The 26972-nt window shown below is 29.5% G+C and overlaps 1 protein-coding gene across 2 annotated transcripts; it reads right to left on the bottom strand.

Moving 5' to 3' along the window:
* On the bottom strand, positions 1-22422 carry LOC107446500 (beta-1,3-galactosyltransferase 1). 2 transcript variants are annotated; one of them, XR_011638228.2, is made up of 3 exons: positions 22336-22404; positions 3386-3492; positions 1116-1254 (listed from the first exon to the last, which is right to left on the bottom strand). XR_011638228.2 is itself a non-coding variant. In XM_016061171.4 (2 exons), the coding sequence occupies exons 1-2, from the start codon at positions 22362-22364 to the stop codon at positions 96-98; spliced, it is 1188 nt and encodes a 395-aa protein (XP_015916657.3). In that variant the 5' UTR covers positions 22365-22422; the 3' UTR covers positions 1-95. The 2 variants fall into 2 exon arrangements, 1 of the variants encoding a protein (XP_015916657.3); XM_016061171.4 differs by lacking the exon at positions 3386-3492 and having other exon boundaries at positions 1-1254; positions 22336-22422.
* Positions 22423-26972: the final 4550 nt, after the last annotated feature.

Genomic DNA, 26972 nt, shown 5'->3' with positions numbered 1-26972 from the left:
TACTTTAAAATGACTTTACTTAAATTCACTACAAAGTCACTTAAATCCGTTCATTAATATTACAAATGATTAAGTTACAGTATTGTTGAGGGATTCTACGAATCACATTCAAAATTTTTTCTTCTTAACCACAGCCAATGTCTTCTTATATCTGGAGGTGTATGACCGTGACTGCTTAACAACCTTTTAAAATGACACGGTTGTAAATCTCTGACAGTATTATACATTTGTGAAAGATTAATTCTTTTTACTTTTATTTTTTCTGCAACAATACCGGTTATATAAACATCTTCTAAATGAAATAATTTCATTTTAATACTCTCCTCATATAAAGAACTAACTGAATCGCCAGTTAGTAGATAAGAAGGTCCAAACACAAAATCAGGATAAACATTAAAAGGATAATCATTATATGAAGTGTACCATTTGTTTCGGTGACTTCTTACAGGTGGCCATTCATGTGCCAATTCCCCAAGAATAGTTTTGGAATAATTTTGTGTCTCTGTTATGTTCAAAAAATTTTCTACATTGATAAACATATCATCATCTACCTTTAAAATGTATTTCACTTGTGAGCATACATTGGCAATCCATTTGAGTATAGAAATTGTTTTGATTGTCAAATTAGAGTATGTATCCACAAATTTACCTTGTATGATATCTTGGAATTTTGAATTTTCATTGGAGATACGTGAATCATATTTTGGATTTATTGGCAAACCTACAAAAAAGACTACTTTGAGTCCTTTTGTTTTCGCAAAATTACCCCAGGTTTCTCTGATGGCTGCTCTTGATTCCAAATGGGATGCTGATGATGTCACTGCAATCAAAAGAGTCAAATATTTTCCTTTATTTTTACATACATGTTGATGGTTGATGGTAAAGAAAATTTCTAATGGTTCTGGATTATTTCGAGTTTCTAGCCATGTTTTAAAAAGTTGAAGAAACGTGTTTGAATTATTAAAAAAGAAAAATGTCACATTGTGTCTTGCTTCGAGAAGAAACTTATGATATTCTTCATGCTCCGAATCATTATATTTATTGCTTCCATTATGCGATACATTCTTCTCAAAGTATTTAAAAACTTTGTATTTCAATTTTTGATTGATACTTTGATGATAAAGGGCATTTATTTTTAATGGTGCTACGTAAATATCAAAGCTTAAGACAAGTAAAATTATTAAGCATATGAGTATAATAAAAAAGATTTTCAGCGTGAGATGCGTCTTCAATTTCACTGTTGCACATCGTGACCTGTAAGAAAAAATATTATTCTCTAATGACTAATGTACGAAAGATCTTAATATATTAGGCAACATTTATTTACTTAAATAATATTTTCTATTTGTATGCCTTTATAAAGCCATTGTCCATATAAAAATATTATGAAATTTATTTCCTTTGATCGGCGTTTTTAATTACAATAGAAAATTATAAGGGTAAGAAATTCAATTCAAGTAATCTTTTGGAAGGTTTTATGGCACATAAATATTTTATTATTTGAGTAAAAAAAGTTGAGTTAAAAGTAAAAAAGTTAAGCTAAATTAGTTGATTTTTTAAAAACATTTTATCCCATTTATGAGTCTCTTCTAAACTCAGTACACATCTGTCATTGTTTGAAATCTGCCATGATTCCCAAACCAATCATCTCCAATTTTTATCAAAAGTGAAATTCTTGCATTTTTAAGCTTAGCTGACGTCGATACATTGTTAGGATATAAAAAATTCCTATCCTCCTACTTGGTATAGTATATTTCGTGGACTGAAATCTCAATTTAGTTTGAAAACATGCCATATCCTGGAGATGACATATTCTCGGAAGAAACTTGGAAATATGCAGACAGATGGTTACCTTATGAAATTATAAGCTAACAATAAATTATTTTGTTAAGGCTTGTTATTTTATTGACTTTTATCACACAATGAATGATTCAAAAGATAGTTCCTTAGATGGTACGAAAATAAAGAGAGATAAAACTAACTGTTAAGGATATGACTACAAATAATATGATATTTAATATCGTGGCCAGAGCATTATAAGAAAAATGTATTATCAAAATGCTAACTGCAGGGCCCGACTAGCCAAATTGGGACCCCCTCTGCTTCATTACTTCAGTAATGAAGAACCGAACTTTATGGATGTATTTAAATTTTTCGCCTCATTATAGATATGTAACAAGAAATTTGACTAGAGCCTAAAATAGCTGAAAAGTCCCCCTTTCTCCAATGGTCAGACGAAGTATCGTTCTGTCTATTTTATTGATTTTCTGACAATTCTATGTTCATCATGCCGAATGTAGTTTTCTGATTGTTAACTTTGTCACCTAGCTATTACGCTGACTCAATTAAGCCAATCAGAAGCCCATATTTTTGTAAACATATCGCATTTTGCGATAGGTAAAAATACAGGCTTTTCATTGACCAAATTTGTTCATCGTCATAGCTAAAATTTAGTCGAATTCCTCCCTGGAAAGCCATGGATTTACGAAAGATAGATTTTTAGCGTTCATACTATAGATTAATGAAGAAGCTAATATAAAACTGATGGATTTTACACTGTACATATATTTTGTTTAAAAAAAGTTTATTAAAGAAAGAAACCTAAAATAAACTTTTTATTCGATTTGGGGTAGCTGCCGCTTTCGCCAATGCCTTTGTCAGGCTCTGGCTAACTATGATTCAATTTATACGGACTTATTGAAGAAACCGCCATAATAAAACTTAACAACCTTTGTTACAAAATAGAAAAACACAATGTAAAAAAACTATGTTAGGCCGGAAAACCTTGCTCGATGACCGTCAGAACAAAATTAACTCCTTTGAGGAAGGCTCCCAAAAGTCATGCGATGGCATCTCTGAATTAACACAAATAGACAAAATGATAAATTCTTGTATTACACCCTCAAGTTATGGGTTTGGGCTTTAAATAAAATTCAAACACAAAACTAACAATGAAGCTTAGAATTAAGCATTATGAAACACCAAACTGCACAAGAATAAAAAGATCTAAACACATAAAACACTTAACCACATGAAAAAAGCACTATGAATTACCCTTAATCATGCTTGTTGGAATTATTTTAAACTCAAAGCTTAAAAAATACTTCAAAAGTTAATCACTTGATCTAAACTATTAAATTTATCCAAATCAAGTTAAGAAATATCAAAGAATTAAAGTTCAGAGCTATTATTCCCATAAATTATTCATAAAAATAGTCTCCTAGAAAATAATATAATATACAAATTAATAATTGGTTCAAATATTCAAAAATATTTTTATCAAACTCTTCTCATCATAAATAATCAGTATCATTATAAAATAAACATAAGGAACAACTTTCATGAGACAATAAACTTAAAAATAAATAAAAAGCATATTATATACCATCAGTTATTCCATTTCCAGGTGACATGCAAAGGTAGAGTCATGAGCTAATTCAAGGAATTTTTTTCATTTTGATTTTGGTAGTACGAGCTGAGTAGTAGCCTGCCCTAAAATATTTTCTTTATGTTAAAGTATTCCGTCAATGAAAAAATAACCGTTCTATTTTTATTTTCCCGGAGCGCCAGGCATATGCAATATGTCCACCATAAACAATTGTTCATTATATCCAAAATCGTGGAAAAAATTTATTTTTTAGTTTATTGCAGTAGTTTTATTGTAAATAATAATTATAATAGTCCATAATTTGCTTACGAATTAATATAAATATATACATTTTCTAAAAAACAAATTTTACTTGCAGTGAATTTCTCCCTATAAGGAAATTTTTAATCGGAACTTTAAACAGCGTTCAAAGTATTCGCCATATAACGAAGTGATTGTCTCACTATGATGAAGTTTTCATTTTCAATTGTATTCATTTTTGGAATTGTTTAGTGGTTTATTCCTTTTATTTCCCCAATTTTGAAAAAAATATGCCTTTAAAAGTTGGTTTTCCTGTGCAATTGATTCACCCTCCAATGTTCCTGGCTTTGAAACCACTTGCATTATTCAATATTCATTTCAAGCAATTCTTTACAATGAGTTTTATATTAAAAGTCATAATTATATACTTTTAATAGTTTAATATAGACAAAACTTTTAGTAACATTCATTTAAATAGATGAAAAAAGGAAATTTGAGTCCGCTATAAGCGAACTACCAATTTCTTTGCTTATAAGTGTAGGAAATAACATTTAAATAACGACCACTATACGTTCACTATAGCTGACTGTTCACTATATTTCAGCTCTTCTTAAAGCGTTGTTAGACTTTAGAATATTTTAAGTACCAACTTCTCAACTGTAGAACTCTATATGTGAATATGTAATATGTGAGCATCCTTTTTCTCGTTTTTGAAGCATAACTCTTTTTCCCAGAAGGCATGTAACCTTACGGCATACCCTCCAACTTATGAGGATTTTGAAAATAATTCTTTCTAGTGGTAGCGAACCAAAGTAGAAATTTTTAAAGCAAATGGATCTCTCATGAAACTTTTATCAGAACTTAAGAATCTAGCCATATGGCCTGCACTTTTATAAGTAATAGTGGACAAGTTACGCTAAAATTAATTTATTTTAAATATTAAGACATTAATTTTGCTACCGTCTGAAAAGAAGATTTCTGAAACTACGGAAATTCCGTAGCAGTTGGAGGGTATGCCTTACGGCAACCTTTGTCAGAATTTTCTTTTTATTGTCACGAAAATGTTTGTACTAAAAACCTTTTTTCAATAAAGCAAAAATATTGCAGTTTCAAACCTTTCATTCTAAAAGGATTGAAAATTATTTTTTTAAATCTTTTCTAAAAAGTATTGTTACTTAAGAAGCTGAGCATACAAGACGTTGCGAAAAGAAACGTTATAATTACCTAGCTTTCAGATTATTTTCTCCTTAAGACTAACGTTTATTCAAGGATTTTTATCACGCTTGCAAACTCTAAGACAACCTTGATTTTCAGGTTTTTATACAGGTTGTTTTCCAAGGTTTTGGATTAGAGTAATGTGTGTAGAATAGAGCAGATTGACACCGATCTCGTTTTAGGATCAGAAGGTTTACAGGTAAACAGCATAAAAACCTTTTTAGGTTTACATATAAAGGTTTTTGCTGATTAGAAATAAGCCTTATTTTGCTATCTGGGTAACCTCCTGTGGTGACCCAAACATCAAATGAATCAATGAGTTCGAAAACCGGTCATCTCCAACAAAACTGATTTGACAGGAGAGACAAAAAATAAAAAATGAATAATTAAGTATCAGCTTGATATATAGAGCCTTTTTTATTTTTTGATGCTTAAATATTCTATGACAACTGTGCGACAGCATCACTTAATCTAAAAATAATTAGAATTTAGAGATAACTAGTTTTAGGACAAAATGTTAAAACCCGAATACTATACATTATTTTCAACAAGCGAAAATATTAAGAATCTTTCATTTAGAAATGAAATAAAGTCTTTTTTTAAAATCTTAGACTACATATTCGTGTAGATTCAGAAATCTTTTGGATTATGACAAACTTGTACCGGGCCAATTATAAATTTTTTCCCTAAAAATGAATTTGGTTAACTTTTATGATGCCTGTAATTTTCTTGGCAACTTTTCCAAAATATTCTTTCCTTAACTTGTTATGTTACCACTTTTAGGGTATTTTATTGTATTTATTTATTTTTTTATGTATAGAGAAAATATTAATGTGCATAAACTACCCATGAAAGGAGATGTGTAAGTAAAATTGCTATCTTGCAAGACTCCTTTCTTGTTTTTCAATAGGAACAGAATTTATCACTTTGTGTAAATTCAAAGATGCCATCGCCTGACTTTCGGGAGTTACATTCTTCCTAAAATAAGTTAGCTTTGTTCAGACAGAGCAAAGTTGTCCGATCATTTGTTTATACTGTGTTTTTCTATTTTGTAATAAGAGTTAAGTTTTTGTTTTGGAATTTCTTCAATAAGTCTATATCATAGGTACAAACGCAATCAACAGGATTTTTTATGAATATATTTGAACAATAATTATATTCGATTTCAAACTATTCGATAATTTAAAAATGACGTATCTTGCGAGCGGCAAGAAAGAAAATTTGCTGACTATTGCTATTGAAATAGGCGTTGCGAACGTTGAAAATTTGAAGTAATTATTTTATTTCTATTTGAAATAATAGAAAATCAAAATTACGAGGAAGATTTTTGTGAAAGAATTCTAGAGTTCACTCATAGAAGTAAATTAGAAATTCAAGAATCGAGCACGTAAATTAGAAATTCAAGAACAAAAGCGTAAAGATGAAAATAGGAGGAAAGAAAAGCTGAAATAATTAAACAAACTCAAGAAATAGAGGCCGAAGAAAGGAAACGAACTTAAAGAAATAAGTTTTCAATTAGAAAAATTGCGTATACAAAATAAAGCAAACCGTTGTGAAAACGACAGGAGCGAAAATGATCTCTTGATTAAATCAAAATTTGGAGCTTCATAATATTCTAAAAAAGTTTAATCCGAAAGTGAAGGACATCAGCTGGTATTGTTTAAGAGACATGCAAAACGAGTGGGAATAAAAAAGAAAAAAAAGAAAGGGAACTATGGATGCCGCCTTTAATAGGATTACTTCCATACAATGTCGTCCAAATTATCGCAAGAGAAGAACAAATCCCAGATGATTATAGTTAAGTAAAAGAACTCTAGTTCAAAATGACACCCGAAAAAATCAGACAGTTTTTACAAAACATCAGAAAAGAGCGGAGACGAGTTGATTTGATTTTGAGCACGAACATAGCATTGTAACTATTTAAAAAAATGGATAAGAGGATTAGAAATAATCACTTTCGAATAGCTTTGCTTTTAAAGGATTACAGAACGAAAAGTCCCTTTGGAAATGACAGAATACTTCATTGATGTGTGGTTTAATTTTAAAAATTCCGAATGATGTCTGTCGAACACGTTAGAACGAATATGAAAACAAAACTGAAAGATTAAGAAAATTCAAACAACCAAATTAAGAAAGAGGAGAATAGAAAATTCAAACAGAATCGAAATATACCCCACTCCATATGCTAGATAAATTTAAAAAAAAATTTTTTTTCAGAAGCTTTAAAAAAGGAGAAAAATCAACAAAAAGAATTCCTTAAGATTGCTATATTTGCGGCGAATCTCATTTTGCAAGAGAATGCTAAAACCGATGGAACAGAACGGCGGATAATCCGAAGAAAAACGAAGTTTTAACAGCCAAGATTCGTCCCGAATTATGTTCGTATGTAATTAAAGTTATATATTTATTTAATGATTGATTATAATGCATAATTTTATTCTGTACATATCAACAACAAAAACATTTTTGATTCTTTCTACAGTGGATAAAAAAATTTATTTAAACAAATCATGGTCCATCTAACGCAAAGGCGTTAGGTTATTTTTTTTCAAAACATAGATAGTTAAAAATATAAAGGATAAACTAAGAACATCACTGTACAATTTAAATTTCCAATGTAAATTATTATAAGATTAATTTTAATGTAAATTTTTATAAATTTAATTAAAAAATTCCTAAGATTATCATTTTTATTGTAGGAGAAGTTTTTGAAGTCGTTCATATAGATATTAAAGTTAACTTTATTATTCGTGCTGGCAAACAGACTGCTAATCACTTTAAGTGGCCCGGGAAAAAAGACTGTGTCAAAATTTCTTAGAATATCACAAATTCAAAAATTTCTGCACCTTACCCAAATATCTTCCAGGTATTTTGCTTCCTTTGAAAGCTTCAAGATTAATGAAATTTTACAAATTGTTTTTGTTTTCTTTGTTTTAACTGTTTCTTTGCAAATTAAAGTGTAGTAAAATTAAAAACTATCTCATTGTGTGAGTTACTCTCTCACTTTCATTATACTTAACTAATTTGTTAAAATTGTTCGCAATAATTATTTTTGGAATTTATTGACATAAAAAGTTAGAATTAACTTCTCAACTTCATCTTTTTTGAGTTTTTTAAGTTGAGTTACTTACTATTAGCTTAAAACGACTGTTTTCTTAACTTCTAAGCTAATATGTCATTTTCTTGGCCTTCTAGTCATTTTCCTGGCATTCAAAATTTAATGAATTTCTATTTTATTATTTTTTTTCTAGAGCAAATGTCAAAAAACTACACTGCTGTCTGTAAGATATTGATAAATGTAACTAAATAAATATACAAAAAAATTTCAGATTATTTTGAAGACCTTAAATTTGAAGAAACTTTTCTTTCCGAATTGTCATATTTACGAAGAATCACTCATATACGCATCTCACGTTGCTATACAGACAAGTGAGCCATTGTTTCCAATGTATTTTTTCTCGCTTAATCTAGTGAAACCAAACAGAAGGACAAATACTTCAAAACGTACAACAGTGTATTTTATTATTATTATTATTTTTTATAAAAAGTACCATTGCTTGAAGTGTGCAATTTCTACAATGCTAAAATTATTTCTATCCAGTCACATCAGTTCATCTTGATGCCCTGGAATCTTTTTTTATTCATATGAATGCTGATTCTCTTTTTAACGACATTAGTTCCTCACCACCTCCGCATCACGTGGAAATGCATTTTACTCTGATTTGCCTTTCTCACTCACTGTGGTTTTACTTGTTCTGTTTTTCATCTTTTTTTCCTGCTTTTTTTTTTTTTTTTTTTTTTTTTGTAGTTTTGTTTCTCCCTTTATTTTTCGCATTTTTCGTTGGCAACTTCACGTTTTCAAATCACTTTTGCTTTTCTCACTTCTGTCTGACAAGTCTTGAAAATGGGAGCCCATTTCTGAAGCGTTTGAAACATGTCGACTGCTATTTGCTATTTATTTATTTTTGAAGAGAATGAATTTTTTAATCAGGTAATATCTTACCGCTTCAGTTTCTTGTGATTATTCATTTACTATTTATCCTTTATCATTCAATTCAGCATGAAACACTGCATCGTTTCTGCCACGAATTGTTCTCACGATCAATTGTGCTCACGACGAATTGTCTAGTTGTTCTCACGATGAATTGTCTCGCGACAAATTGTGCGTGATAAATTGTCGCTTCGATGACTTGACACAGATGCGTTAAATATTAGTATAAAAATGAATTCTGCATTTTTCATATATTATACTACTGGCCATTAAAACTGCTACACCAGGAAGGAGACACACCATGAACGTGAAGTTTGCAGGACGGATAAAGCATGTTGTGGTATGCAAATGATCAGCTTTTCAGCGCATTCATGCGATCAGGCACCGGTGGCGTCACCTACAATGTATTTAAAAGAAGAGATTTGACAGTAAGTTTCTCATACATAAATTGAATTTGAGCGTTGTTCTTGGGTAAAAAAGTTTTTGTTATGCCTCTTATAAGCAAGGGAAATGCTTACCAGCACGTGTCTGAGTTTGATCTAGGTCAAATTGTGGCCTACTGGGATTGCGGTTTATAATGCCGAAGTATTGCTGCTCGCGTTGGTCGAGATCCCACGACTGTAAGGAGAATATGGAATCGATGGGTTCATGATGGTCATATAGAACGCCGTGCAGGATCTTAGCGGCCCCCAATCACTAACAGTCGAGAAGACAGACATGTTATCCACATGGCTTTAAGGGATCGTACAGCTACCTCACGAACCCTGAGTCAACAAATGAGTTCATTTTCAAGACAACGAGTATCTGCACGAACTGTCCGAAGACGTTTGCAGCAGCATGGACTGTCAACACTGCGACCATGGCTTCGACTACCCTTGACGCTGCATCACAGGCAGAAGCGCCTCCAATGGTGTGATCAACGACGAACCTTTACGCAGAAATGGCATGACGTCGTCCTTTCAGACAAATCCAGGTTCTATATACAGCATCATGATAGCCTCATTCGTGTTTGGCGACATTGTGGAGAACGCCATTGGCAGCTTGCATTTGACATCGTCATACTGGCCCATCACCTGGAGTAATGGTATCGGGTGCCATTGGATACATGCCTCGACCACCTCTTGTTCGCATTACCGGCACTTTGAACAGCAGCCGTTACATTTCTGACGTGTTAGGACCAGTTGCGCTGCCTTATCTTCGAGGCCTCCATAAAGCTACGTTTCAAACAGCAATGCACAACCGCATGTTGCCCGATCTGTCCTGACCTTCCTAGAAGCAGTACATGTTCGCCTCTTGCCCTGGCCAGCACGTTCTCCTGATCTCTCACCAGCTGAAAACACCTGGTCAATGGTTGCCGAGCGACTGGCACACCACCACTCGTCAGTCACTACTGTCGATAAATTGTGACATAATGTTGAAAATGCATGGAATGCTGTACCCGTTCATGCTATCCAATCTCTGTTCCACTTGATGCCCAGGAGAATAAGTGCTGTTATTGCTGCCAGGGGACGCTGCTCTGAGTACTTATTCCTCTGGATCTATACATCCAAATATCCTGAAAATTTAATCACTTGTTCCTCCAACTATAACGTATGTGCCCAATAAATATTCATTCTGTTATTTGCATTCCTACCTGGTGTAGCAATTTTAATAACCAGTAGTGTATTTTTCAGTGTTTATTTCACTTCTTTATAAATAAATTCACTTTTAAGAAACTACAGTTTAGCAAATCATTTGAGTTGTTTTAAACATGTTAACACTGATTAATAATGTTGTTGGTCAGTGAGCGGATGGGTGACCACTTTTATCTGCCCAAAGGACTGAAGGTGCGCGGTCCTTGTTTGTTCTACCATTAAGTGCTCGACCGATGAACCACCGGTGCTCTTAGCCTCTATCAGTTAATCGCCCCATTAATGGTCATACATGTGCAATATCTGATCTTAACTGATTGTATTTAAGTTGTTTTTTATTGAGATTTAAGAAAACGTTTGCAAAATAAACATGGAATAAATTACTTTTCCAATTTTTGCAATTCGTATGGATAAAATATTTTTTTATTTGAATGTCAGTATTTTTTTTTCATGTTGGAAATGAGTTTACAATGATTCACATCAGATTATGATATATATTTTTTAAAGTAAAATTTTTCTTGCTTTTAAAAAACTAATAAATGTCTTAATCTCATTTACGTCTGTAAATCGCTGTCTTATAGGTCTCGCCTAAAAGTTTCTCCCCTACCTGAATGATTGATGGAGTGGGCGGAGGGGTTCTATTGAAAAACCGCACCTGTTCCCGTTGACCATTACTCGCCAAATCTTTATGATGCCAACGACGATAAAGGGTCTCAAATGGAAAACTGATTTACCTCGATTTTGAGAGCCATAGTTGATTAATTCTTCCTTTAGTGGGAGAGTGAAACTTGCTGAATTTTTCGGATGCGCAAGGGATTTTTAGGGATTTGAGTTAAAACATTACACGACAATTCCGAGTGTTTTTGTCGTGGGTACCATTCAAATGACTCCGATGCTAACTTTTTGAAGATTATCTATACATATCGTGTGTCTTCGTACATTTTTTATACTTTAATTTAAAGGGCATACTGCATTGCATTATCCGATTGACAATGCTGGGAATAATCAAATTGTAGCATTTGCTTTTTTATTTATTTTCTTTTGAAACCTCAAAATGATAGTAAAAAAAAAATCAGTTAACCACAATGATAGTTATTTATGGAATTCAAGTGAAGATGCTACCGTTCATAAAAGGTGCTTTATGAATAGTAACATGATATTACCATAAAAGATGCTTTATGATTAAAATTTTCTTACTATGTTATATTCAGAAAACTCATAAACATTAAAAGACTCGATTAAAAAACTTTTTTTACAAAATAATAACGAAAAAGATTTTAAAAAAAAGGATATTTGTGACACTTGAGTTTTATAAAGCAATGCTTTCAATTTTTTTTCTTTTTTTTTAAAGAATGCTTTCGTTGCTGTTGATTCATTTGTCGTCGTCGTAAAATGTAGGCGAAAAATTACAAAGGTAGCATATTAATAATCTTCTGACGTAGATTCGAGACTGGTGTCCGCTTAAAAAAAAAATTTCTGATGCTCTAATTATAAGCAAATATATATTTAGGTATTTTTTAATTATTAAAAACACTCGAATAGTTACTAAAAATTCGTTTAGATTATCAGGAAATAACTTGTACATTTTTTTTAAAAGCGTTATTCGAAAGTTTTTTTTATTTTTTCTAAAATTGTATCAATAATTCTTACTCAAAAGTACATCAATAATTAATTTTGTAATTTCAATAATGAATAATTGTTTTTCAATTTAAATCTAAATATGTGCACATTTGAAGATTGTTTGGAAGTGTCATGTTTAGAAAATTTTAATTTTAACGCAGGAAAAACAACGGTGTTTCATGTTGTATTTCGTAATCATAAATTATTAAAATGCTAAATATAATATTTTCACTTATTTTGACTTCAATTATTCTAAAATAATGATAAAAATATAAAAATTCCAGTTAAAAAATTAACGATTTAAAATATTGTAGTGTAAAATAAGTGAAAGAGTAAGAGTGAATCAGTACAGGAATCAAAAGTATTAAAAATTAACAAAACAAAAAAATTCCTTTATGAGCACCTGTTATATTGGGTATGGGTTGATAAGGAGTTGCATTTCCAGTTTTGTTTGTAAAAGAGGGGAGAGATAACACCACTATCTTTATCACTTTTTAAGGTTGGCACCAAGATTTACATGCAAACAAAATGGCTCAGTTTGAGTACGTCGAATCAATTCGAGGTGGTAAATTAGTCTTATTTAATGAATTTTTATGTCGAATAAGGATGAAACACAGAACGAAAATCTATTATAAGTGTATTTCAGATGATTGCAAAGCTTCCTTAATTCTAGAAAATGATCATATAATACGTCATAAAGCTCAGCATACCCATGCGCCTGACAAGGCGCGTGGGTATTCTGAGCTTTACAACTGTACTGGTTTATCAAAAATTGTATAGCATGTAATTATTAAAAAAAAAAATATCTATTTCAAACAATGTCAACATCTTTGTTTTTTCATTTGTTATTACATTTTGCTAATGTTCTTTTGTATCGCCATTTTGTTTTCTTTAATGCTCGTCCAGATACTTTATCCTCTTTTAATAGTTCTGATTGTTCCACGCAGTTAAACTTTGTCTGCAGTAATTACTTCCTTATAAATATCAGTTTTTTTGGATTCATTAAATTAAAAAGTTCTTTCAGATGTTCTGAATACCCGCCCGTGAATATTCCCCGATAGGCCATTATTTTTTTAATCGTTTAACAAAAGTCGTCAAGTCAAATTTACCAAATATTCTAAACTTAAAGGGGGGGGGGGATATTGATCCTATGTGAAATGGAATTAATAGTAGTTTACATATTCTTCAGATTACTGATTATACAAGTCAATCAATTAAAAATTCCAAAATTTAAACAAATTACAGTTTGTGTATACATTCAAGACTATTTTTAATGCTTACGAACCTTTACGAATATTTTGTGCATTAGAATAATCTCTAAATATCTCCCAATAGATAAAAATTAAAAAAATAATCAGAAATTATTAATTTTTGAGGTCTTTTAAACCCTTAAGATGGACACTTTGTCAGTGATCATTTGATTATAGTCTATCAAAATTAATTTAATGTGACTTTAAAATATTCTTAGAGATAAGAATGATTTACTGTGGATTATTGATAGACGCTCTACTTCCACATGTTTGTGCGAGTAATTATTCAACAGAGAATACAACTATTGAGTAACAATAATACATACTGCAGACCTGCCAACTTATAATCCCTTCCATTATCATTTTTCCCAGTGGTATTAAAATGGAATTAAAACTTCAATTTTAAGCAAACAAATACGTTGTATTTGAAAAAAATTAAGTTGACAACCATGATAATAACGCATATTAATATATAAGCTTAATTTTTGTAAGAATAGTGGTGATCAAAATCATTTAAAAATTAAATTTATAAAAGAAAAAATAGTATATATTTACTACCACTTTAAATAGGAAAATAAAATCTCCCGTAAAATCCGGGAGAGTTGGCAGGTATGATACTGCCCTACAATGATGGGCGAGACACTTTCAGATTTTGACATTTTTATTAATTTCTCAAGAAATACTAAGATTATTTTATAACTTTAGAAATACTTAGGTCATTCGTAGGGTTTAATTTAGCAATAAAAATTTAGTCGTAAAAGGGCCACATTTAATTGTCATTAAATTTAATATGGTAGACAAATTTTAAAAAAATTGAACTTTACAATTGTATATTTTTTTATAGTAAACATGAAAACTTAACAAAATATTATTAATAGAATTAGTAGTATAATATCAATAGAATTATCACTCAAGTAACGCAAACTCAGTCTTTCACAAAAAAATTAGTTCTGAAATTAAGGGTTTCATTGTCTTCTGAGTTGGCTTCCATGATTAAATAGCAATCATATGGTATATCTTTTCCCTAATCTACATGATGATTAGTTTGGAGTGGAGACGTGATTTTCATTACTTTTTAAAGAATGCATTAAATTCTTAATCACCTGTTTAATATATAATAAATATATAAAAATGTTAAATGGATGAAAATGTTAAATATATAAAAACATTTCTAAAATGAATCCGCGCATGCGTAGTCTGAAAAAATACTTTAAAACCCCATATCTTGAGAAATTTTTAACAATTTTTTATATAAACTTAAAAATAGCAATTTCAATAGTGATTGAAAATGGTTCCGAAAATTTCGTTGATTATCTGCGGAGTTATAGCCCAAAAAGTTGCAAGAAAAAAATTACTATTTTATTAAAATTTTAAGTATGGAGGAGTTTGCAAATAATAACCAAAGTTATCAATGCAAATTAAAATCTTTTATTTCATCTATTCATCATCAATCTTTTTTTAATCTTTCATTCAAATTAATTGCTTTATTTTTTGGCATAGGGTGTTCAAAAATACTTGGTTTCGTTTGTAATTCATTGCGGTTCTTTGAAAGCTTTGAAACATTTTTTTTAAGTATGAGAAATTTCATGACCTAAACACGACTACAGTATTTCTTGAGAAATAATTCTAATTGGATTTGAACTACTTTCTTTTAATTCTGCTATTCAAACTTTTTTCAATGTCTCCTACCTCATAAATTATTGGTCCAGTTTTTATTAGATTTTTCCATGATTCAATGTTATTTTGTGACATCTAATAAAAACTAAAAGTTCAACTTTACTTTTAAAAATGTAGTTTATAGACTTTGTTTATTGGGATATTCTATGTGTAAAAAAAGTTTTCTATACTTTTTTTTTCTTTTTGTATAAAATATAATTTCATTTAAATTTAAAAATTTTTTTGGATTGAGCGAATTGATTTACATTCCTTCATTTCGTATGACAAAAACCAAATAACTATATTTAATTTATTTTAGTAAAAGGTAATTTTTCTGAAAGCTAATAAATTTTCGAAAAATTTATTTGCGAAAAAGAACAACTAAGTTTTAAAAAGAAAAGCTTCAGGATCAAGATTTTTGAAAAAGTAAGAAAAAAACTTTGGATTTGGGAAAAAAGGAAAGTTAATTATAAAACCGCATTTAACAATGTTGTGCTTAATAATAATAAATAAAATTGCCGTGAAAATATTTTGTTAATGCCATTAAAGACTATTGAATGATTTCTCAGTTCTGTACTCAACATGAATTTAATTTAGTTCTTTAGTTCGCAAGTCTGTATCACGGCTTGAATATCAATACATAGAAATAGTTTCAATCATTATCCCATAAAATCTTGAGAAAAATAATTATTTTTTCTAATTATGTTTTTTCGGTGCAGTTACTATATTATGTTAAATTCTTATATGTGTTGCATTTTCAAACCTCATTCATACAGACGATAAATTTTATGGTTTAAAATTATTAATCATAATAATAACATTGTGATCGATTTCATTAAATTTAATTGACGTAATAATTGTACTCAATGAAAAATTAGATTTGAACTACAATTAAAAAAATTCTTAAAGACTTCAAATATTTCTTTAATGCGATTGTTAATAACGACTTCCAATGTTTTGAAAAAAATGTTCTGACAATTTAAATTTTATTTAATTTTATAGTTTATTTAAAATTGCAGAAACACTACATAAATCTATTTCAATTCGCTAGACAAGATAAGCTATTCATGAAATGGCGGTAAGTCAAGGTACAGCTTTTTCGCTTCTTTCATTCTTAGAAAATTTTCCCTCTGATAGCTAAGACTTTTCCCTCTCATGACTAAGACTTCCATTTCACTCTTGCGGAGAGGAAAAATCCTTCTTCATACCAGGAAAAATAGTAACCTTGGTATAAGAAAAGCGCCAAAAGAATATAACTATATCATGCCTAGAGAGTATTAAGCCAAGTCCGTTCTAGGGGGGCTTTTTAACGCACCTGAAAGCAATTATCCTTATCTTGACAGCTGAAGTTTGGGCGAGGTCTACAATGAACCCTGTAAATCATCTTATTTCCTTTCTTACTTTAAATTACTACAGTTGCCTGCTAAGATTTTGATAGAAGACATTTCGTAGGAAAAAATTTAAAACTTTCTTAAAAACAAACAAAAAAAGAGCACGTTTGCATTATATTTTTAAGCTAGAAACAAAATAAATAGATAAAGAATGTAAATTTAAAATTTCACAATAATAAATAAATGTTTGATTAGAAGACAGAAACATTTAAAATAATTTATTTGTTTAAATCTTGTTATTTTTTATAACTTTGATTTGAAGTTCCAGATGAGTGCCTCATTTCAAATTTTCTTGATTTCAGATTTTGTATTAGTTTCTTCTTTGTTTGGATACTACATAGACTGTATTCAAACTTGCAGCAAAACTGTATGCTAACTTATAGAATATAATAAAAATTCTATTATGACTTCCACTTATGAGGTATTAAATTTAGAATTCTTTGAATGATTGTGTAAAGATGAGGAAAAATATCAATTTCATATGAAAATACCAATATTTCTGGTACACGCATAAAATTTATAATATTGTAATATTTATAATAATGTGTCTGTAGCAGAAGTAATTTCTATTTAAGTAGTAATTTGTATATTTGAAAAGAAACAATTACAGGGAAGTTTTCTCTGAGAAGACCCAAATTTTAGTGTGGAACAAAGGCAGTGGGAGTTTCTCAAAATAAATAAATAAATAAACACCAACACTGTTCGTGGAAAAAAACAAACTAAAAATGTCCGAAAAATTTAGTCTTATCTGGTCCGGAAGTTAACTGATAGTAAAGACAATCCCAGTAGAGCACCGAAGTCAAGCATCACTGCTGCGGTCAGCAAGCAGGTGGGTGACGACTTTGATTAGCATGCGTAGTGACCGAGGGTGCGCGGTATCGGTCCTCGTTAAACTGTTCTACCGTGAAGCGCTCGACTTCACACCCAGGCCTCACGAGCCTCCCTCATCTTAATTTCCGCAATTTTCTTTCTTCTTTTATTGCTCTTTGTTCGTTTACTTCTTCTTTTCTCTTTTTTCCTGTAAAAAAATTGTGCTCACGCCTTGCAACATTAGAAATAAATAAAAGACTTTTGGAACAAATTCATTACTTAAAAAAATAATATTTTAAGATTTTTTTTAATCTGTTTGTATGCCTTAACAAAGCGATTGTCCATGTAAAAATATTGTTGGATTTATCTTCATAGGTTGGATCATTCAATTAAAGTAACCTTTTGGAGAGTTATATGGCATATAAGTATTTTATTATCTAGTTGATTAATATCTAGAATGTAAGGAATGTGCATAAAAATTTCTTTCAATATGCATTAAAGGCTAAAAATCAAAATTTATCATTTTTCTGCTACTTTTAAAAATTAAAAAAAAAGCAACTTAATTTTGGAAAAAAATCACATTTATGAGTTTCTTTTAAGTCAAAATTTACCATTTTTTTGCCATTATTTAAAATTCCGGTATCAGGGAGCTAGACAAAAAAATATTGCTTTCAATTACATTCAATAATTTTAAACAAACAAACTTTATTAAACGAAACCAAAAATAGATAAATTAAAATATAAATAAATAAATAAACATCAGGAGCATATATCCTGTTCAGGTGATCAAGAATAGAAATAATGAATAATTTTATTGGGAGTACAAATTAGTTTGGTCCGTTTTTAAGAGATGCTATGAATGTTTCATAACATCTCTGCTGTTATGAATGTTTCATAGTGACATCTGGTTTCGGTGGTTTCAGAGAGGTTAAACATCTGTCAATAATATTCAGTTTATATCGCTTTGATTTTTATAAAAAAACAGTGTTTTTTACTTTGTTGAATATGTCAAATTTTGTGGTAACTAAGCACCATTTGCGGGAGGTTTTATGTTTCTGCTTTAATTGGAAGAAAAGTGCATAAAATTCTTGTAGAAGTTTATGGTGACAATGCTCCAACTGATAAACCATGTAGGGAATGGTTCTGACGTTTCAAGAATGATGAATGAAGAATGGTGAATAGTTTTGATTGCTATGAGCTGCTACAACTTGGTGATTCCATTACGGGCGATTGGTATAGGCTACAATTGATTTGTTTGAGCCGTGCATCACGAGAAAAACGACCGGAATACGAGCAAAGACATGACAAAGTTATTCTTCTGCATAATAACGGTCGGCCTGATGTCGCAAAAAGCCGTAAAAAACTATTTTGAAACGCTCAAGTGGGATATTTTACAGCTCCCGCTGTATTCGCTGGACATTGCTCCTTCTGTTTACTGGTTGTTTCGACAGATGCAGCACGATTTGGCAGGTCACCAGTTCACTTCTTTTGCAGAAATCGAAAATTGGCTCCTAACTTGGATCGCCTCAAAAGACGAGACATTTTTTCGACATGGAATTCGAAAATTGCCTGAGAGGTGGGAAAAAGTAGTAGTCAGCGATGGACAATACTTTGATTAATCTGTTCATTCATTTTGTTCTGAAATAAAAGCATTTTTGATCACGAAAAAACGGACCGAACTAATTTGTACACTCAATATAAAAGTAAATAAAAAACATTGAGAAAATTGAGAAACATTGAATATTTATGCGCATATTACACACGCATATTGAAACGTGAATAGATACTTATATATATTTGAAAACTAAATAAATATGCACGCAACCTATATATACTTATATGTATGCGATGATTATATGCATATGGTATAAATAAAGTAATAATTATAAGAAGTGTAAAATATTTAGCATTTAAATAGTAATAATAGAAACACATTTATCTGTTTGGCAGACAACTGGGTAAAAAAAGAAAAAATATTTTCTGCTTTTCTAAAGATTGAAAAAATGATCAATATCGTCCATATTAATTATAAATTTATACAATGTATGTCAAAAATTAGAATATACTTTTAGAGACCGCAATGAAATAGGTAACATCTTAAATAGTTAAGGACATGGACGTCGCAACAAGGAGGTTCCGAGGAGACCCTCTCAATGTTTGGGGAGCAAGAACCCTACTTTCTGAGAAAAAAATTATTTCTGTTTTATTATCCATAAAAAATAATTTGTGTTTTTTACATAAAAAAAATATTATAAAAAAAATTTATTTGATAAAAAAGTAAAAAAATTATAAAAATTAAATACACGTCGAAAAAAAAATTGTATCGAAAATAACTAAATAAACTTTAACAAAAGTAATAAAATTGTGAATGCCACTCAAATGAGTAACAAATGGATTCATCAAAATGGGAACCGTAATATACAATAAATAGTTTTGTCAAGAGATCAGAAAAAATCTATTATTATTAATTTTATTTTTTGCGTATTTTCCCACATCTTGAAGTGAATCGAACATTTTTTGCAAACAATTATTAAATTCTTTTATGCAAAAATGTACGCATACAAAATAATTTTTAATAATTTGTTGCATTTTATTGTTTATTTCATAATAGTCGAAAAATTTAGAATTGTAAGGCATAAATTTTTTTGCATAGTCTTAAAATAGTAATGGTAAGTTATAAAATACAAAATTTTAATGGAATCGGTCGAATAGTTTGCAAGAATAGAAATTTTAAATATAAGACTTTCAAAAGTACAACGCATTGGTCTATGACTTCATAATGAATAATCTTGTCATGTAAGGGGAAGAATAATCTTGTCATCAGCTCACACGGTTATACCCGAAAAAATGTACTTTCTAATATTGTATTAAGATAGCAAAAGCAAAATATATCAATACAATAGTGTGAGGAGCACCAAAAAGTTTGAACTCATATAAAATATAAGGTTATCATTTTATGGTGTTAACAAGTAAAATTACTTCTCATTACTCCTAATAATTAGACCAAATTATTAGACGCTCTGTAGTGTTTTAATAATTACATGTTTTGCACGTGTTTATACGCAACACATTTATATTTAAATATACATGTAATGGGTTTTTATTCGGGAGATTTTTTACGTACTTTCTATTTGTATTTATTTTCAACGAATTGTATTACAATGTTAACCAACTGATACATGAAAGTAAACAAGTGCAAACCGGTTTCAGTCGCGTAAAAACAATTAAGCTGTATAGTTTCATCTGATAATTAAGATTTTAAGTAGAATTTCATTGTGCGTCTAATAATTTGGCCAGGGACTGTATATATATATATTTCAAATACAGTATTTTTTAAATCCAAGTAATAGCTCCTTATGTTGGGATTAACATATTAACAAAACGTTAATACATAAAATTATGGTAATTATATATTTTATAAACATAATGATCTTTTTTTTAAAGTATCGAATTTTAAAGAAAAATACGAAGATAAATAAGAGACCATCACGAAGATTGGTGAGCAGGATTCGGATTCTCCTTGTATTTAAAAATGTATAAAAAAAATCATAAGATTCTGTGCTATATTAAATTTATAGAATTTAAATAAAGCATGATTTTTATTAATTTTTCATGTTATAAAGATTAAAATGGTATTAAAAATTTTAATTTTGGTCTGATTTTGTTGGTTAATTTATTGATATTGCTTGTAAAAATTTCTACTGCGTGCACGTAAAACTATTTTTCAGAAATAAAGAAAAGAAAAATATTTTTCCACGATTTTTTGAAATATTGTAAATATTTTTTCTGGGTGCCTTCCTGAGAAAATTTCTGCAGATGCTTGTTAACTTTGCAAACATAAATTTCGAAATCTGTGAACTTTAAAAAAATTATGATTGTCATTAAAAACTGTAATTTCTCAATTTAGACTTTATTAATTATTTAACGACCCGCAAGTTACATAAATTACGATTGGAGACATCCCTTTTGGGGGAAATTACGGATTTTAACAATAATTTTATGCACAGTGAGCAAAAAAAAAAAAAAAAAAACACGTTGAATTACTTTTGATGTAGTGATCAGATCTTTCCGTTCTAAAAGTTTATCTTAACGGCAACCTTAAATATGCTAATTATTTCAAGATAAATCTACATAATCAGACATAAAAATGTAATTCTCTGAATGCCTTGTTTTTGACGGATTTAGATTTCTGACCCTTAAAATGTTCGCAATCTGGGAAATATTGTCTTAATACTTTAGTCAGGATAGCGATCATTAGTGTTGGACCCCTTAATGTTAATTTTACTTCTTACATATTTCGCCATATCTTGGATAAATGTTTAAGCGAATGAAAAAGTTTTGCACAGGATTAAAAAATTCTTTTATTCAAAGATAATCACACGAAAAAATAAAGAAATAATTTTTAATAATTATTTATTATTTTTATTATTTAATTTAAAGTTTTAAGGTAATACATGCATCATTTTAAGGAATATAGTTTTAAAATACAAATTTGAAAAAGATCATATTTTGAGTCAAAGAAGTTATCAAATACTTTTCAATCCGTTTATCTTTTTTAATTACTGCATAGAATTAAGATAAATTTTAATTTTTAGCATTTTTTATTTTTATATCGCATTTTGGTAATGAATCAAATAAATAATAAGACATGACTGTCCAAAAGGTTACTCACAAATTTTTATTGTTTTTAAAAATTAACGAGGATAATTCATTTTTATATAGTCCATCACTTTGCATACAAACAGAAAAAAAATTTTTTTTTCTTAGGAGTTAAAATTGTACAAAATGTTGCTCAATATTTTGGATCGAATATTATTTGCATTTTCAACACTGTCATCCCAAATTATAAATTAGTTTAAATTTTCTCTAAAAATAAATGTAATAGTTTGTATGCAACTAAAATGAAAAACTTCATTGCAAGTAACTAAATGAAAATTGTATGATCATGAAGAATTTCATGATCACACTAACTTTCAGTACTATTACAATATGTTTATATTGTTTTGAAAGTTGATAAATTAAAATAAAACCCATAAAAAAATAATTATTTTTGTTGAAATTTTTAATATGCATAATAAAAAATACTGTCAATACATAATAAAAAATACTGTTATAAGAACCGATATGAGATAATATACAATACCTTCTCCATAAGCGATTTATTAACTTCATGTTCAAGCGAAGGACTGTGTTTCCAAAGTAGTTGTTGCTATGCAACAGCTGGCTTCTGTTCAAGCTCATTTTCAGCTCCATTGATCGCTTAAATTGAATAACCACTTTAGAGATTGTTTTTCTATCATAATATTTATAAATGAAGAATATTCTCCAACATTACTATTCAATAACAAATGCTATTCAAAAAATGTTATTTAATTCCATGAAATACAAAAAATTAAAATGTTATATTTAATATATGACATTTTAATAATTGTAATTTTTAGTTATCGTTAATCTGAAATTAATTATAAATGACATGTAAGTTAATTATAATTAATATGTTATCCCTCTACCCTTTATACATACTTTATATTTTTGTTATTTTGTTTCAAATTCTGTTGATTAAATGATTAAAAAATCATTTTTATGATGTTCCTCACACTATTGTATTAATATAATTTGCTTTGGCAACATTGTCAGAAAGTGCCAATTTCTGCTGTTTTTCGTGGATAATTTTTCTTCAATAAAATTTTGTTAATATTTTTTCTTTCATTAAAATTTTTATAATTTTTTTCTTTTCTTTTTTATTTATTTAGATCTTTTCTAGTTTTCTTCGCGAAATTATCGAATTTTAAGTGTTTAATGTACTAGCAGCTTATGAGCAGTGATTACGCCTTTTTTACAACTTTTTGAATTTCCCTTAATTTTTAATCTTAATATTAATATATACATTAATATTAACATACATGTGCATAAATATCATTATCTTCATCAGTATCATTGGCGTCACAGCCAGGGTGGGCCCTGGCTTTCAGAAAGAATTATCTTCCATCCTGACCTATTCTCAGCAATGGTACTCTAGTTTTTACAGTTTAGTACGAGAGCCGCGATGGCTCAGGGGTTAGACCGTTCGCCTTCCAGTCGATACGAATTCCGCATCCGACTTGCACCGACCACAGTGTGCTGACTTGAAATATCCTCAGGGGTAGACGGATCATGGGTTAGAGTTCCCTTGCCATCTGGCTAGCCATGGGAGGTTCTCGTGATGTTCCTCTCCATGTAATGCAAAAAGTCCTCCTCGAAGGCAAATTTCTCCCAATATTCGATCCATGAGTTCCCTTGTCTTCTGGATTGGGTTCAAAATTACAAGGATACGGAGTTGAACACTAGTAGTCGTAAACCCAAAAATTGCATCGGCTACTGAACGACCGTTAAAAAATAAATAAGTTTAGTGCGAGGAAATCCTTATCTACGGAATCATACCATCTGGGATTGGATTTTGCCCTTGGTCGATTCCCAGATGTCACCATTTGAATTTTGATATATTTAGTAATGCCATGTTCTTTATTAAAATGGTTAAGTTCGTGGTTGAAGCTCCGTTAAACTGGACACCAGCGAAAATAATTGGAACTATTTTTCTTTCGAATGCGTTTAATGCACACTTTTGAGGTCATAGTCAACGATTCCGAGGCAGCAGAGATGTACTTTTGATAATACTAAACCTAAGGACACTAGACCTCAGGAATTTACGCAGCTAAAAAAAAACTGTGCTTGGCCACAATAATTCTATTTGGAATTCTATCTCATTTTTAGCGTTAATCTCTGTATTTGAAATGAAATTGTCAACTTAATCAAATATAAACAGTGCAATTTCTAGAAAAAGAAAATTAATTTGATTCAGTTAAATTAAATCATGAAAAAAGAAAACAATTTCTAATATTTTAAAACCTGCCACTATTATTATAAATATGACTTTCTTACTAATTCATTTTTTTTTCTTTTAGGTTCCAATAATTACAAGTTTCAGCAGGTAGACGGAAACAGTATTTAAAATAATTTTGCTGGTTTGTAAAAAAAAAAAATGAAATTTTAGTTTTAAATAAAAGTAATTTGAATTTCAGCTGACTAATTATTTAAATTTATAGTTTTATAGCTTTAAAAATTCAAGCACCTAAGGCAACTATCTTCTAAAAATATGAGTTCCCTTAAGCAATTCTTACTAATTGTAGAATTTGGATAAGTGTTATTTTAAGATGATTTAATTCAATCTATTAAAATTACAGAAGAATTATGCATTTGAAACTTTCTTTTTCTCTTTTAATATTAAACCTTAGGCAATAATTGCTTCTTTTGCTAAAAAGAAGCAATTATTGCCTAAGGTTTAATGTTAAAAACTTCAGGTTCATAAATGAAGATCTCTACTAGTGAAAAAATGTAATGATATGCATTATTCTTCATATAATATCTTTATATATATATATATTATTTTTTTATATAGTGAAGTTAAAAATTAATAAATTAGGTGGTCCGTATAACACCTCACCTTCGTAAGTACTAAAGAAAACAGCTTTAGGTTGAGCTACATAAGCCTGAAGTGTAAAATATCGCATCTTTGGTTGATAAATTATTACTTCTAAAAATACAAAAATATATACTTGAGGTTACGAAATAATAACTTAAGGTAGAACATGGAACACATGACGTTAATAAAAATAACCTTTCCAAGTGTTGAAAATACACATAAAAAGGTTGATTTATAACAGCCAGAAGTGTAAAATGACGCACCACAGGTAGAAAAATATATACCTCTACAAGCATAAAATTAGATACCTGAGGTTGAAAAGTAATTACCTGAGGTAGAAAAAAATACATCTGAGGCTGATTCATAATAACCTGAAGTGTAAAACGACACACCACAGGTTGATAAATATATACCTCTACAAGCATAAAATTAGATACCTGAGGTTAAAACATATATACCTCAGGAGGTATATTTGAGGTTGATTTTGAGGTATTCATTTGCACCCTTTTCAATCTAACGACGTATTTAAATAACAATTTCCTTTATACCTTTAAAATATACCTCGTTTATACCTCGATTTTTTCATAAGGGAAAGAGGTTTCACGAATTAGTACATTTTATATCTGGGAATGAATACTTTTATAACTTCTAGTTAGTACTTTTTATAATCTCTGATTATTTTTAGATCCAACCTATAAATCATATCTTGTTTAATCTTTCGGTTTCCTTTATTTATTTATTTGAAGTAAAATACCAATTAAATAGATATAGCATTTTTTAAATGAAAATATATTTCTAAAAACAATAAGTTGAATATTGAGCAAATTAGGAAAAAAATAAGCATTTATAGAATATTACATTATTATTTCGTACAGCAACTTTTCAAATTAAAATAAAATAACTTAATTCTTTTTTAAAGAACAATGCTTTCCAAATTACCATTTTTAACGTTTATAATAATTACTTCAATTCATTTAGAAGTAAACCATAATTCGGCTTATCTTATTCATTTTCACACCAAAAATAAATTCAAAACTAGACTAGATATAGCACAAGGACTGCAAATTTAATTGTCGGGTGTAAAACCTTATTTAAGATTGATAATGATAAAACGATGAAAAATCTACATTCCTCTAATTAAATATTTTAAAAATAGTCTGTTTTTAGGTTATAATGTTCGTAATGACCTTAATAAACTCTAATCTTAATGTCGGGATTCCGCCGATAGAAGACATTTAATATATCAATGGAAGACACTAAAGCTTTATATCAATTAGTAATTAGTTTTAGAATTACAATTATAGAATAATTATTTTTACTACAGAATGAAAGGTTTTAAAAGACAAATATTTGTTAGTGTTTAATATTCAATCAAAGAAAAAACATAACCCATATTGAAATCTAACAAATAGTCCCTGATAAATTTTATGACAAAAAAAATTGAAGCCTGATTGATTTTCGGATTCCAGAAACACCTTCTAGTTTTACTATTCAATCAAATTGGTTTCGATGTCTTTCATCCCACCTGTCACACTAGTGATCAGCATATTTTGATATCATTTTTGTTTCGTTCTTACTTAATATTAATTTGTATGCGACAATTTTTTTTTACTACATTTTTGTGAGAAGTTTAATAATATAATATTGAGGGCATTAACTAAAATAATTTTTCTTGTATGCTTCTTTTACTTATATCATCCACACCCGCAAGCAACTGTCTGCTCTAAATACTGCGATAATATAAAATGAGATAGTAAAACAAAACATATGGAGTTATTTAAATTCATGTTCAAAAAGTATTAATTGTTTTTTGAATTGACAATTTCAGTCATCTTTCAGGTATTTAAAACTGTAGCATATCACATGAAAGTATTAAATATATCATTTTTAGAATATTAAAGTAAAATAACAAAAAAAAATTCTGATCCTTAGGAACAGATATTAAATAGTCTATCATAATCGAATGATGGAGCATCAGGGGCGTACGCAAGGGAGGGGTTTAGGGGTTTAAACACCCCCCTTGAGCTCAGACAAAATGGCAAAAATAAAAATTTTAGTAGAAATTATGCGGGCTACTATTTTTTAAGACTAAATATTTTTATTTGCCTTATGCCTACTTTTTTTTTTCTCACGGTATTTCTCACTGAAAAAACATTTACTATAATAGAGTTGTACTTTTGAAACCAAATTCGCGTGATACTGTTACGGGCTGGTTCCTTTCTGTCCTGCCAGTCGCGATAGTTTTCGAGATTGGCAGTCAGTCATTCGCGAGGTCTTTACGCGATGATTCTGGAATCCTAGACGTTCTGTCGTCTTAGAGA

Source organism: Parasteatoda tepidariorum, chromosome 11 (assembly GCF_982258835.1).
Source record: "Parasteatoda tepidariorum strain Cologne lab strain chromosome 11, Ptep-v5.0, whole genome shotgun sequence".
NCBI classification, from domain to species: domain Eukaryota; kingdom Metazoa; phylum Arthropoda; class Arachnida; order Araneae; family Theridiidae; genus Parasteatoda; species Parasteatoda tepidariorum.
The sequence above is the reverse complement of the archived record's forward strand: the minus strand, read 5'-3'. Positions and strand labels throughout refer to the sequence as shown.